Raw genomic sequence first — 15,469 nt, forward strand, 5'->3', positions numbered from 1 at the left:
CCAGTTTTCGACCAAAACAAAAAGTTCAATAATATTGTATACTTTAGATCTTTATGTTTTCTGTTCGCACTGTCTACACATCGGACCTGCCCACGTCAGAAAATACTATAGTGGAGTTTTCACCCTAATTCAGGGTAAAACTTAGGTATAACCTATAATTCGGCAACACTTCTGATAGACATCAGGAAATAATAAAACAATTGTCTTTATGATTTCGGAAATAAGAAACACGGAATAAAGCGTACCTTTTAAAGCCCTTTGCAGGATAATCGATGGGTGAACCATTTGAATATTTTTACTCAGACGGTTTGCGTTGTAGGGTGCGTTTGTAAAAATTGCAATGTGTTTGGGCAATTTAGCATAATGCTTTTGGGTGAGTAATTTTAAAACATTGTAACGTGTTCGGGCGACCTTTTTTAATATCCCGTGATGCGTTTGGGCAGTATTTTATCAATCCTATCATTTCGACAGACTTAGGACTATGTGTGAATTCCACGGGTTAACAAAAAGTTAAGTTTTTCAAGTATATTCACTAAAATTATAATTTTTAATCAAAATGTATAGTTTTTTCGTTTTTTAGTAAAAATCCATATTCGAAACATTACACGTAATAACTAACATTCACACTGTCTAACGAGAGTAAACGTTTCATATCTTCACGCAATACTGACATTCGTGCCATAATAATTAATAATTATTATGTATAGATTGATATAATATTTTATTTTAATCTTTTTTATTTTGTACTGTATTTTTATTCGCTCAAACCAAGTATAAGGAACTCGCCCAAACACATTGTTTTTATTAGGCGTGTAATATAAGGTAATTTGTCCAAACGCGTAACTCGCTCTTTTACAAGGTATCATTAAATCGTTTAGCTTTTTTTATTTTAAAATAACAAATGTTATTTAAAATATTATTTTTAAGATACTGAAATTGCTGAAGCAACTCAAAAAATAACAATATTTAAACAAGGGTACCTTAATACCAGTATCGCGTATACCATAAGGTACCTATAGATAAAACTCCTGTATGTGAAATGAAAATTGAGTAACGATTTGATGTTATACTAAAAATATACATAAGTGTACCTACATTAATTATCCTTAGATGATGATCAGGCACAGATTTATCAATATATATCTCATACTCTAAAAATTAATTAAATATAGTATATAGGTAGGTATATGTATATGAAAATTAAATAAATAATATCATATGTATACATTATTTTTGATCATTTTTTTTAATACATAACACATAAGTATATAGGTGATATGAATAATTTTCATACCATTCAAATTTTGTTTGCTAGATAAGTTGATTTAACTATAGCGTATTATTCTCAAACATTTTATATATAGACCTATATGCTTAAGAAATATCGATTTTTGTACCATTCAATGTGTATGAAGCATTTTCTCTGAACGACTTATCCGATATGTTACAGAAATTGCCGATGTCCGCCATCGCAGCTACAACGAAGTCTTCGATCTGACACTCGTTAGTTCCTTTCAGTATCCGGAAGTATCCGTTTTCACCCCACCAAAGTCCCCACGAGTTTGAAACGATCTATAGAATAACAACAAGGAAAATTCTTACTGGTAACACATTGTTGATATTTGCCGTATTTTTGTATTTTATGTAACGTGACTTTTTTTCTCAAGCAATGTAATTATTTTTTGATGCATTTTTGTTTCATGCCATTACATTTTTTACAAAAACAAAACAAAAATATTATTACTGAATGGTAATATTTTCAAGTTACGGCAAGTTCGTCGTATATAAATATATAGTATTATGTATACGTACCCAATATTTTACTGTTTTGCCATTCTGTTGCTCTTCACCCCAACCAACAATCCTTACAGTATGATATCCTGTTTTCGATCCCAAATCCAATTTTGAACACTTGTACACGCCTGATTCATACATGAAAAATTCTTTGGACACTTTCATCATGGCTAAATAAACATAACAACAGTGGGATTACTGTTAATTTTATACGTATACAAGTCACAGGTACATACGAGTTCTAGTAAGGGTTTGAGTGCTTCGGTTTCCGGTAAAATAATTAAAAAATATAAAGTCACTAACAATGGTAAGTACAATTAATTATATTACACACCTTGAACTGATCCCCAATTCATGATCTCATACATAATGCCCTCTTCTGTAGCAACTCTGTACATCAGACCGACTCGTCTAAGTGGCGAAGTTTTGGCGGAGCGCGGACATGACACGATTAAGTTATTATTACTTCTCTGATTGGACACCGCACAACCTGACGCCCGACCATCCCACGGGTAACATTCATCTGTGACTAGTCTGTAAAACATTTGAAACAAATAAATGTATATGCATGGTCGAATCGTAAACATTTATTTCTACTCACCCAAATGTCCTTATCCAATTCCAAGCACTGGTCAAATGGCCACCTTGGCATCCTCGTTGTAGGTCAAGATTGTTACAGGACAACAAGTGTTTCGGTGACAGAGCGTCACGCATCAATCCTTTGGTCATTATAACAAAACGGTCGGTGGTCACTTGAGCAGTGCTTATGGCCCAGGACGCGCCACACCAACCCTGATCGATAGGATCGGTAATGTTATCACCAAAAACTTTGCGGAGATCGAAAGATGACTTTAAATGATCTCGGTGGAACATAGCTTTCAAAGGTACAATTTGTAAAATCTGTATAAAACACATTTAAAAACCACAATATAAAAACGATCTTTGAAAAAAAAACCCAAATGTACATTACTATAATACCTGTATTGTAGTTTATTATGCCTTCTGGGCTACAACAAAATAACGTTTCAAAAACGTTATTTCAATAGTTGAAATACTAACATAAACATAGATGTAAAAAAGTAAGTAAAATAGTTGTATGCATTTTCAAAATATTTTATCGCCATGTAATTATTCTTTAAATATTTAAGACAATGTAAATATTTAATAGCATATAAAAATATGCAGGACGAAGTAATGCAATCGAATTTAAATGTAAGTAATATAATATGTAAACAAAATATTTTCAAAAACGTTTCTGTTTTCTGAAATACTGAGTGTCTTACATTAAATAGATCAACCTATTGGTATAGGTACATTAATTCCCCATAATTGAATTTCAAGTTTCAACTATACTCCGCGCCACAAAAGAACGCAACCGCTTCGCGCATCCGAATGATTTACTCGAGCAGTTGCGAAGCCAATTTTCAACCTCCAAGCACTCACCAGTTACCGTACATACACCGTGAGTGTAATAAATACGCTATTACGTGTGAAGGCAGTCAAACGTAATGAAAACAGAGCGAAAATTATAATCACGCCGTATAAGATGTCACGGCTAACTCTGCAGGTGGTCGTCGGTGGCCTTAGAACAGTTTTCGATACTATTTGGTCGGTGAGCGGTTGCGTTCTTTTGTGGCACGGAGTAAAGGTACCTACCATAGAAAACGCAGTTTTTCTGCATGAGTTATTAGTTATTACATAAGTGTGCATCTACTTAAACATAATGTATATGGTCATAAAATCGTGATGGCGTACAAACACGATAAAGTTTTTTATGTACGATTGTACGAATATCGATGTTCCACCCACCTTTTCCGGTTGTTGCAGTGTACCTAGCCGCCATTTAAGTCCATCGTCATATGTTCTGCCCCAAAATTCACTGTAATTTTTGGCAGACCATCCAAATTGACGACTTTGGTTTCTAATCGCGTCCAAGAGTGACGGATCGACAAGACATTCGCTGTGGTTACATATCAGCGTCGGCATTTCGTCGATTTTTTGACATCGGCTACAATAAATTATATTTAAAATAATTATACCCATGCAAAAAATACTTTGAGACGTATGCGTTATTGTCACATTGTATGATTTGTTATTCGAAAAAATTTTTTTGAAAACATTTCTGAATATTATACCATGTTAGTTAAGATGGTAGGTAATAATATTATATAATATAATATATAAAAATAAACTCACCATCCATTGCAATTTATATTCATCACTTCTCCAAGATTACAATTCGGTTTTTCAGTATAATATTGTACTGGAAAAAATACATTAGTAAAATAATATGATTTTAGTTGAAATATTTGACATAATTAGCGTCATAAATTGCTAATTATTAACGGTTAAGGCGTCTCTTGGTCAATTTATTTTTAGCCTTCAAGTGGGATTTCCTGGAATAGTTAGAGAGAAATTTTTGCATATCAGAGAATTTTTGCAGTGTTTCGTAAGTTATTTATGAAATCTATTGTAATATTGGTGGGATTGTCTTTTGAATGTGATGAATGAGAAAATGTTGGTATCTGTGTAAATGGAGGTTAGATACTTACGACATACAACATATCATGGGCATCCAGTATCGTAATAGTAACCTAATCGCCTGAAACGCAAATCATTAAAATGCTCTTTTGGACGATTTGGCTTAACGCCAGATTTGGATACCGTGTGCTCGTTATTTTATATAATTTAAGTACTCTTAATGAATTTGGTTTAAAACAATGTTATCAACGTCAATTAGCGAATAGTTTGTTGTTTGATATATATTTAGGGAACCTATATAATTAAACATTTAAACAATATCCTTAGTCAATCCTATTATATAGGTATAGTTACAAACTTACAACACATTAAATAAAAAATATCTATGTTTGACGATTTTGTAGAATTGTTTTTAATCAACAATCTCCAAGATCGTTAAGATGCAGCAGGACAAGGTTGGCGTTCAGCAGAACCAAGCTTGTGACTTGTCATCAAACTTAAAGTTAAGAACATTATCTTTGTTCTTACGTTGGCTTTTTTACGATATTTTGGGTTTAATTCTAAATAAGGTTCTGAATTTTAAGTTTGATAGTACATAGGTCAATTATCTCTAGTCCTAAAGCTAACTACACAATGCTGTAAGTTCTGCTTATTGAAATATTTCTATATTAGTTATAGGCGTGAGTCTGCAGAGTGTGAAAAAATAGTGGGCTGAAATCCTCTTAAGGGGAAAACCACTCACGTTTAGGGATTTTCAGCGGTTCAGGCGGGAGTGATTCCACGCCTTTGCAGACCGACATGAAGTCGGGACAACAGTCATCGGACCCGGTGCGGTTAAGGTAGCAGAAATCGTCGCAGTAGCACCTCGTGCCCAATATCGGTGCGGAGCAAACATCGTCCTGCCTCTCACCGCAGCACCCAACATTTGCGCAGTAATCCCCGGCCAAGTCGTCGGCAATTCTTTCGTCGGCCGCCACGATTTTCAAGGAGCACGCTAATGTCACCATCGTTGCAACAGCAATCACGGTCATCTGGCTGCAGTTCTGATGCCCCGCCTTCATCTGATAAATAAGAAACCATATTTTATAGCGTTTTTGAAACGACAGACAGATATTTCACTTCTGTACATTTTTTCAACAGATAAAATTCAAAACTACCCTTCTAAAGTATCAACTAGAGAGACTAGACTCCATTGACGGTAGTACAACTATAAACGTAATTATTTAGTTTTACGAGTGTTCTGATAATATTTCACTATTCAGTTAAACAAGTAAAAAAAAAACAGTCTTATAATATTCAATGAAAAAAGGTGGGTAAGTGGATGTCGCTTTGCTGTACAGTAGGTTACAAATGGGCCACTGTAATGGATGGTGTTAAATTTTAATTCAATGATATAATATCATTGCATAAGAAAAACGATTCTGAGTGAAAACGGTCAGTCAGCCTATGGTATTACTAATATATTTGATGATATTATTGTAAATAAAGTAATTTATATATAACCTATTTACGTGGAACCTTGTTTTACATTTTCAATCCTTAGCTATATAATTTGAACATTTTATAAATTTTTAACTACAAAATAATTATTAAATTTTTAATTTGATACATTTTGTCAAAATTTGAACTTTAAATCCTTATAAAAAAAAAGTGTGCCTATGTATTTTTAATATTGTTCAACTGCTAATGTAAAAATATATCAGGAGCCTGGCATTAAGTTTTCACGCTTTTTTACCCAACAAATAAAATGTTATTGATATTTATAGGAAAAAAACAAAAAAATTAAAAACTGACAATGTCCATTAGCAGCTCAAAAAAAGTCAAAATATTTTTAAAATTGTATGGTGCATAGCAAATAAAAATATAAATATTCAATAAAATTTTCATGTATCTACAGTTATTCGTTTTTGAATAACAAAAACATAACAAAACCGCTACGTGAGAAATCGAGTGAATATCCAATATAATGAAAATATAAACTTCAAACGCTCGTAAAAATTTAATTTGACTTTCTTATAGACATTTTTTTTATTGATAAAGGTAGATAATCTTATAAGGAATCTTGTAAAATCTTAGATTTAAAAAGAAAAATTTTTATGAATTCTTAACTCAAAATAATTTGGTAATTTTCGTGATTTTTCCATATTTTGTCTATTTTTGAACTTTAAATGCTTATAAAAAAATCTGTGACTAAGGATTATTTTTAATATTTTTCAAATGTCATCGTAACAATATAGTAGGGGCCGCCTTGTATTACATTTTCAAACATTTTTACCCAACAAATAAAGTTTTATTGACATCCTTAGAAAAAAAGACTAATAAAATTGGAAACTGAAAATGTTCCTAATTGGTTTAAAACAAATCAAAATATTTTGAAAATGTTATCGTTTACAGAAAATGCTAATATAAATGACCACTGAAAATATCATGTGTATACGTTCATTTGTCTTAGAGTTACACCAAAAACCAAAATCAATTTTGTGAAAAACTGATTTTGCGTAAAAATTCCCGTTTTTCCTTAATTTTTATGTTGTTTTTCCCGGCGCTTTTGAAAACTATTAGAAATTTTAAATTTTGACCTCCTCAAGGCACCAACGATATTCACTTTCCCATCTAACAAGATACTGAAGTTGAAAATCCAATCATTATTTCGACTACTTATCGTGTACACAGACACAAAAATAAAAATAATTTTAATAAAAACACACATCATTGTAAAATCAATATATTCATCGTTTCACTCAGAATCTAAAGTCAACAGAAATTCATAATTTTATAGTGTCACCATAAAACTTCCGATAATATAAAAGTAATATTTCTTTTTGAATTAATTTTAATATAAATATAAATATTTTTACTCTGCAGTTCGGGATGATGCAAACTACGCTTGTGTTCCAAAATAAAAATGAACATTTCTAAACAAATCAAATTTGTACTATGATATTACCTACCTATATAAATATAATGTTACTTACATTATGCTCAAAGAGAAACATCCATCGGGTCCACATGTTGCAGCTGATTTAGAGTTCGAAAAAATTTATAATTTTAAAATATAATACTATAATACGAGAGTACCTATTATCTAAATCATGAACAAAATTATTTGTTGTTTAGCGTTATACAGCATAACGTCTGTTGAAAAATTAATGATTACCTATACCTACATTCTACTGGTTATCACAACGTCGGTTACAAACTTACTGACATCAACGATATTCCTGTACTGGACGTTTTCACATTATACCTGAAGCTGTTTATCGACAGATTATATCATACAACCATTTAATATACAACATATATGTTTTGAAATTATTTGAACGAAAAAATACGATGGTATTTTTATAATATGCTAATAAAACAGGTAATAAAAATCTGACACTAGTAATTAATAACATACTTAATGCTCGTTATTAGGTAGGTATATAGTATTAGCTCACTCTGGCCTCGTACGTTCGATTACGAGGAATTGATTTGTTTTAAAATAGGAAGAGTTTTTTTTTGTTCATTTTTTTATTATTTCATATTTTATTCGACATAAATCAATAGTATTTTTGGCTACAACCCAGTAGGCACCGGTGCCAGTAGTAAATGAATTTGTGACAATAAAAGTGTAAAATTTGTTTAAATTTTTTGAATATTGGATTGCGTATAGAAAGTAGGTAATAACAAAAATATTAAGAGGAAGCTTGTATTACATTTTCGTGGTTTTTAACTGAAAACTTTTTTTTTTATAGATATTATTGGAAATTAACCTAAACAGGCTAAACAGCTTAATATTATAAAATATTAAAATAATATAATAGCTATAATTTAAGTAGATATTCAATAATAATTAATAATTATTAATTTCATGCTCAGCAATATAAGTATTCGGAGAAAATATTTTATTTGTAATTTTACAAACTAGACAGTGGCCAGCTATTAATTGAATACCTATAGGTATACATAATACATGTGTAATATGTAAACATGTTATAATTATTTTAACTCTAAATATCAGTAATCCCATTTATTTACGATAACATTTTTATTTATTGGTTCATAAAAAAAATATAATTCTTCTAAAAAATATGCTTATGCGTCTATACATATTATGTATACACCGTATAAATAAATAGCCAAAATAATAAAGAAAAAAAATGTTAATAATATTATATATGAATATAATAATACCATCATTAACCGTAAAACGATTTTTGTCGATACATTGGTGCCATTATTAATATTTATTATACATAATATTACCGTATAATATGCACTCGACTATTATATACAGACAGTATTTTAGTAAAAATTTTGTTTTAGTTTTTTTTTGTATACATTTTTATATTTTTAAGTGAATACGCTCTGATAGGTTACTTTTCATGTAATATCAAGTTGTACTTGATACAACTCCCCCCTCCCACAACATTTTATTCGTTGCGTCACTGCACACAACAAAGCAAATTTATGTTTAGTAGAACCAACCTAGGGTGGTTCTAAGTTCTATATGACTCAAATTTCGTTCGGGAATAAATATATATTACCAAATTATAAGTAAGCTATAGCCACCAACCTAAAAACCTTTCAAAATTGAATACCAACAAATTTAATATATTTTACAGTATTAAAAAATAAAACATTTTATACCGCGCACTTGTAGCGCAAGCGTCTATAAACAAAATAAAAATTATATTATTATATTGATATTATTAATATATTATTTTTTCCGCTGTATAGGAGCTAATATACTTTTTTTTACCGTGAAGGAACGTATACATAATATTATGACCTTTTTCTATCTTGTAGGAAAATATAAGAACTAACACATGTATTTTTTTACCTGCTAGGTCAGTGCAGGAACTTACTAATAATATAAATTCACATGTATGAACTATGAATGATTAAATTCATAAGATACTAGCTGATCCCGCTGGCACTTCGTTGCCCGTTAAATGTACCAATTCTATATGACTCAAACTTTGTTCAATTCGTTATTTAATATTCGGTGTATGGTGTATGGTGTTCAAAATTTATCTTAACTTTTCTGTTGCCCGGAATAAAAAGTCTGATTCTCAGCAGTATATTATCAGGTAGGCAATCTACCTGCAGTAGATCGCGGACCCCGAGCTGTTTGTACGTAAGTGTATGATTTAACTTTAAAGTATCAAAATTGTACCAAGTTTGTCATTTTTACTTAATTCCACCTACGGAGGATTAATATAATCAATTAATACAAAAGCCTAACGCAACCGTATTAAAAACCGATGAATAAAAAAAAAACAAATTTAACACTTTTTAAATTAGCCTATCTTCTTCCCAGAGGTCTAATATACACACAAACATTAATTTTTATCTATCTATACTAATATATAAAATGATAGCGTTTGTTTGTATGTCCGGGATGAACTCCGAAACTACTGATCCAATTTCGAAAATTCTTTCACCAATACAAAGCCACATTCTTTGTGAGTGCCATAGGCTAATTTAAAAAGGGAAGTGATCACCCCTGGTAGGTGCTCAAACAGGAGTTTTAAGATTTACGATAGAAATTTTTGTTTTTTAATGGTTGCTATGGGTTATATATATTATATAGATAAAAATAATTGTATGGACGTTGTTGTTGTTTTTGGCCATGTCGCCAGGTGTGCACTTAAGAGGCCATAACTCCGGAACCACTTATCCCACAGCGTACAAATTTCGCAGAAACCATTTACATAATATCAATTTTAATATGTCCTGAAATTTATCGAAATCGGTTTGGTGGATCTTGAGTTATAAAATTTATTCAAAATGTACACTTATTTATGTATATATAGATATACAATTTATAACAATCCATCGTTGTAGGTATATATTGCATAATATGTTTTTTGAAAAAATGTAAAAAGAAAAACCAAGAATAATTCCTATTATATGTCATACGGGTTGATCTAGCAACTAATACGACTGTGCAAGTTTTTAATCATACTCCGTTACTGAAAACGTTTATAAAACAGTACGTTTTGATACTACCTATGAGTCTTGATAAAAAATAATCAACTATCATAATAAATAATAATTATAATAAAATATATTATTGTGAAATATTTGATACCTATATCTAGGGTATAATTATATAAACTACGCTAAAATAGGTGTAAATACTAGTACAACTGAGGTATAATGTATATGAAATATAAATATTAATAATATTATATTGTTTTAAATAGGTACCTCGTGCAAACTGCAAACCTAAAGTGTTACACGGCGTATAGTATAGACAAATAAGATACTTATAGGTACGTACTTATAGTGGTGAAATGAAGACGGGGTTTAGATTGTTCGAGATCGCGTATTTTATACATTTTTGGTCGGTTCATTATCATTTTTCGGACAATCGAACCAGCACCCATCGAGATGTATATACTATACAGTATAGTGTTTATACACAGAATAGATGAAATCTATATTTATAAATGTATATTTCATCTATTCTGTGGTTTATACATCTCGATGGCAGCAGCAGCAGCTGTTGATCCACTGACTGTTCTCACGGCTTTAGATACTACTATCTCAGTGTATTGGTATGATAACCGGCATTATAGTGATTACGATATCAATACATATTACACATTAATACTAATTTTAGTCTTACCTGTTACAGTGTTCTTCTACCTTCTACAGTTTTTATAAACCAAAACACAAAATAGGTATTCTTATTTTTCACTTAGTTTTTAAACTTTGAAATGTAATAATAATGTAATATTATTGTTTGCAGGGGCCTACATTATGTTCTAAATAAATAGGAACAACTGATTATAATTTTATATATTATCTATTATTTATTATTATTGTTTTGAATTTCTATAGATATAATATAGTCTTATTCTTTTGAAACTTTCTTATAATAGATGATTTCTACAACCGCTACATTGTTATAACACCCGTCACCCATGTGTCGAATTGACTATGACAACTCGGTTAGTATTCTAATATATTTTGTTATTTTAGGTATTTTCTTGGATAAATTATTTTTACTTATCATATGTAACATCTAATTGTTGGCACTAGTTCTTCAAATCCACTATATTGAAAAACCTATTATAAGAATTTCATTTTTTCCGCAGATATGGAAGCAGACCATGAAATACTTCACAGTATAGATAAAACTTCCAAGTTGAAGTGTTTGTCACCACATTCTAAGAAGAATGGCCGCAAGACAAATTATTGTAAGCGGCCCGGGTTGGTTTACAAGAATCTTATAAAAAATCAAAATGCTGTACAAACCAGTCAATATTTTGAATCGACATGTAGTGGTCAATGGATTCCACCTAGATCTCCTTATGCTCTTATACAGGAAGACTTGTTTCACAATCCATGGCAACTGTTGATTGCTACTATATTTTTAACCAAAGTAACTGGTAAATAATTGTTAGATTCTTTCACTCCTGATATTGGTCCATTTTTACAACACCTTTCTTTATATTTATGCAATAAGTTTTTTTTTTTGGAAATTTTCAGCAAAACTTGCTATTCCAAAAATTCACACATTTCTACTGAAATGGCCCACACCAGAAGATGTGACTAAGGCAGATCCCCAAGAATTACTTAGTTCAGTGGAGAATTTAGGATTAGAAAATACTCGTGTTAAAACTATAAAAAGATTTACAGGTAAATATTATAATAAAACAAAATATATTTTTTTTTGTTAGCCTCACTAAACACAAATATTTTGTCTACAGCGGATTTCTTATTAAAAAAATGGAAGTACCCGATAGAGTTGTATGGAATTGGCAAGTACGGTAATGATTCATACAGACTTTTTTGTGTGAACGAATGGAGAAAAGTACAACCTGATGATATACTGTTATCAAAATATAAAGACTGGCTAATGTTGAATGAGAAACAACTTGGACTTTAAGATTCTCATTATTTTAAATTTAATTTTACTACTAGGTACTACTACTGTGTATATTAAATTATAAATGTTTTGTTCTTGAATTGTTAGTAATCACTGAATACTTCTACACAGGTTTTATATTTCACATGTTTTTTGTGTTATATTTTTGTCTATCCATAATTTGGTTCTGTGTTAAAATGTAATCTTTAGAACAGAATTTGTGTGGTCAATGTTATTTGCATACCTACATAGTTTTTATACTGATATAGTTGGAGGTTTAAAATTATAATTTTTAATATCCTAGTTCAGAATTGTTTTTTGTACCTATATAATAATTTATTGATCATTGAATTTAAATTTAATTCATCCATTAATAATTATACAATTACTAAATATAATACTCATAATCCTACTCGATGATAAGGTGTATACGAAGCTTACAATCCAGCACTAGCAGAAGCAGGTTTTCAGAACTGTGTTTCATATACCTTCAATTATATATCATTTAATTAAATTTTAATATCCGTAATCCATATTACAGATTATTACCTATTATTGTATAGGCTATAACAGCAACCAACTCAATTACTAAGTACACTCAAAATCTTCTACACAGCTCAATAAATTCCCGGTTATTTAAAATAATAATATTGTCTATTATAATCATAAGGTATATTTATTTTGTATACATTTTGCTACAATTTATTGTACTAATAGTTAAAATATAAACTATATACACCTAAACAAAGTGTTAATGTGTTATCAAAATATACCCACTCTAACCTGATCAAAACAGCAGGCAACAGCATTAGCATATTATTTTAAGTTTTTACTAGAAGTAGCCAGTAGGTATAAATAGAGTAGGTACTAACTACCACAGAGTATAAATTACTTGTTGTAAACCAGATTTCCTTCTTATAATATTATACAATATGTCAATTAATTAAAAAGTCAGTAGTTCTAAATTCTAATTCAAAATGCAATGCAGATATTCTAATCAAGGGCGCCCATTAGGGGTTGCAAGGAGGTGACATGTCACCCCCCACCCCATAGACAAATGTAAAATGATTGTAATTTTTTAAACTATAAATAAAAAACTATTTTTACTGATGTTATTTATTTATTTTCTGTTATTTAATAAAATCAATTTGGTTGGTTCTTAGTTATTTTTTTATGATATTGTCACCCCCCTAGGTTCTGATTGATGGGTGCCCTTGATTCTAATGCCATCTTTTTTAATTTAATTTATGACTAATAGCCTAAATTATACCATGGTCAAAAACAACAGTTTAAAAACGCAGCTTAATATTGTAAGACTTTGTGGTTTTCAGTTTTTCACACTTTAATAACTAATGCTAATCCAATAGGTGATATTGTAATAGGTAATGACTATGCTGAACATAAATTGTATGTTATATATTTTATTTGTCTTATAATATTGTTTAATATATTATATATCTGCCATGGACTACTAATTTCTATGCACAGGTCAGTTTAATAAACCCATTTTTGTAACAAAATTAGAGTTATAACTAAAAAATGTGTGAGACACTCCCTACGCAGTACCCTCCCTGCGACAAATATTGAACAATATTATAAAACAAAAAAAATTATTACATATCTACTGTTACAAGGGCGTCCGGAGGAATTTGTCAAGGGGAGGGCAAAATATTTCCCATTTTACATTTTTTGTCTCACTATCCTATTAGTGATAAAAGTATTTTTGTGACATATTTTCTCTCATATAGGCAGGGAATGTAAAAAATATTTATGAATTATACGTAGATAGTTAGTTTTTGTGGCATTTTGAAATTTTTTTTAATTTAAATTTTAAATTTTATTTTGAAATTTGCACATGTTTTTACATGATTTTATAATAAAAATATGATCTAAATATTTTCAGTTCAGATTAAAGAAATTCAAAATGATAAATCATGTCTGTACAACTTTTTTACAATCCTTTAAAAGTTTAAAATGTATATTATAATTTATACCAAATGTATGTTAGAATTTATATTTTTTATATTAAAAATAAAAATAATTTAGTGCGTTATTTAGTATTTTTATGGAATTTTAAAGTTTTTTTAGGACATTAAAATTATCAATAATAATATGATAATTGACCCAGAAAAAGCAAAGGGGGGCAACTGCCCCTACTTGCCCCCCTCCCGCCGTGTGGACGCCCTTGCTACTGTACCTATACTACCTATACCTAATAAACAGGAAAAATGAGAAACTAAAATACCTCGTTTAAATTGTCTATTTTAAACGCCTCAAGATTTGTAAAATTAACTCTTAAATCGAATGGGTATTAAATTGATTGTATTATGACTGTCGACTGACATCCATGGAAACTGGAAGGAGCATAACAATTATAGTACGCACAATTTTTTTTTAATGAGATTTAAGTGTTAAGAAGATGTCAGCGTAATATTAATTGTTTTTTCTCTCAAACCCACGCACAACATGGATCAATGTATCAAACGCATTCACGTAAAATCGTTATTTTTGTGATTTTTAATTAATTTTAGAGCGGAATCATCTATTACAAAAATGAGTGCGTACGGACATTCCGTAGAATGGGAAATTGGGAGGCTACAGTGCCATCTTGGTACCTAACTTGTCTCATCCCGGCGCCTATACCTTTCATACATCTATATGTAGGTATTCTATTATATAATTTGACAATTGACATGCTGTAAAACTCGGGCGTTTGTATACATATAGCCACATAGGTACTTTTAATTTTGTGTGCACTATGCTCAGTACAGTACCATTTTCTTAGTTCATCACAACAAAAGTATTATTATTTTAGTTTAATAATAAAATTACGAAAACGGAATAATATCAAGAATCATTACCTATACAGTCATGAGTAGGTACGACGTCGAAGTATGTTCACACCAATTGTTTATTACAGTTTGTTGGAAAGGTCCCATTATTTGTTGGTTTCTTTTACACGAATTTTTAAACATGGTTCCACTACATTCACACTTAATCAGCTGCCAACTTTTTCTTAAAGCGTTAATAAGTTATTAAATATTAAAAAAATAATAACCATGAATTATGATTTACATAGGTATGCGGATAACTTTAATGCTTAGCGACACGAGATCTTGAATTTGTTATATGGAGTAGGTACATATATTATAATATAATTTACGCAAGATACTGCTTCAACACTTCGAAATAAAATTGTACAATCTATGAAATATCGAAGATTATTAATAATAATTTATTATCGTCATATTAGAATATTAATATATTAAATATATTATTAATATTCTTTATGTTAGGTACCTAAACCTAATACCTATTATTATTCAATGG

General features: G+C 30.0%; 2 protein-coding genes across 3 annotated transcripts; one reads left to right on the plus strand and one right to left on the minus strand.

The window, feature by feature from the left end:
- Positions 1 to 1,219: 1,219 nt before the first annotated feature.
- Positions 1,220 to 15,123, minus strand: LOC132942861 (uncharacterized peptidase C1-like protein F26E4.3). Of its 2 annotated transcripts, none has more exons than XM_061011532.1 (8): positions 15,001 to 15,123; positions 5,018 to 5,336; positions 3,991 to 4,057; positions 3,604 to 3,802; positions 2,396 to 2,694; positions 2,129 to 2,328; positions 1,813 to 1,964; positions 1,220 to 1,572 (listed from the first exon to the last, which is right to left on the minus strand). In XM_061011532.1, the coding sequence occupies exons 2-8, from the start codon at positions 5,334 to 5,336 to the stop codon at positions 1,375 to 1,377; spliced, it is 1,434 nt and encodes a 477-aa protein (XP_060867515.1). In that variant the 5' UTR covers positions 15,001 to 15,123; the 3' UTR covers positions 1,220 to 1,374. The 2 variants fall into 2 exon arrangements, with proteins under 2 accessions (XP_060867515.1, XP_060867514.1); XM_061011531.1 differs by lacking the exon at positions 15,001 to 15,123 and adding an exon at positions 7,251 to 7,514.
- Positions 10,839 to 12,442, plus strand: LOC132943032 (methyl-CpG-binding domain protein 4-like). The gene is made up of 5 exons (XM_061011802.1): positions 10,839 to 10,949; positions 11,151 to 11,219; positions 11,367 to 11,660; positions 11,761 to 11,910; positions 11,982 to 12,442. The coding sequence occupies exons 3-5, from the start codon at positions 11,369 to 11,371 to the stop codon at positions 12,158 to 12,160; spliced, it is 621 nt and encodes a 206-aa protein (XP_060867785.1). The 5' UTR covers positions 10,839 to 10,949; positions 11,151 to 11,219; positions 11,367 to 11,368; the 3' UTR covers positions 12,161 to 12,442.
- Positions 15,124 to 15,469: the final 346 nt, after the last annotated feature.

Source organism: Metopolophium dirhodum, chromosome 4 (genome assembly GCF_019925205.1).
Source record: "Metopolophium dirhodum isolate CAU chromosome 4, ASM1992520v1, whole genome shotgun sequence".
Classification (NCBI taxonomy): Eukaryota; Metazoa; Arthropoda; class Insecta; order Hemiptera; family Aphididae; genus Metopolophium; species Metopolophium dirhodum.

What these genes read in the sequence shown, in the direction of transcription:
- LOC132943032 (XM_061011802.1), top strand. Translation starts at nt 11,369, where the DNA reads ATGGAAGCAGACCATGAAATACTTCACAGTATAGATAAAACTTCCAAG. An exon ending in ATTTTTAACCAAAGTAACTG is followed by an intron (nt 11,661 to 11,760) that starts GTAAATAATTGT and finishes GGAAATTTTCAG; the next exon opens with CAAAACTTGCTATTCCAAAA. An exon ending in AACTATAAAAAGATTTACAG is followed by an intron (nt 11,911 to 11,981) that starts GTAAATATTATA and finishes TTTTGTCTACAG; the next exon opens with CGGATTTCTTATTAAAAAAA.
- LOC132942861 (XM_061011531.1), bottom strand. Translation starts at nt 7,286, where the DNA reads ATGTGGACCCGATGGATGTTTCTCTTTGAGCATAAT. An exon ending in TGTTTCTCTTTGAGCATAAT is followed by an intron (nt 5,337 to 7,250) that starts GTAAGTAACATT and finishes CTTATTTATCAG; the next exon opens with ATGAAGGCGGGGCATCAGAA. An exon ending in ACCGCTGAAAATCCCTAAAC is followed by an intron (nt 4,058 to 5,017) that starts GTGAGTGGTTTT and finishes TATTTTTTCCAG; the next exon opens with TACAATATTATACTGAAAAA.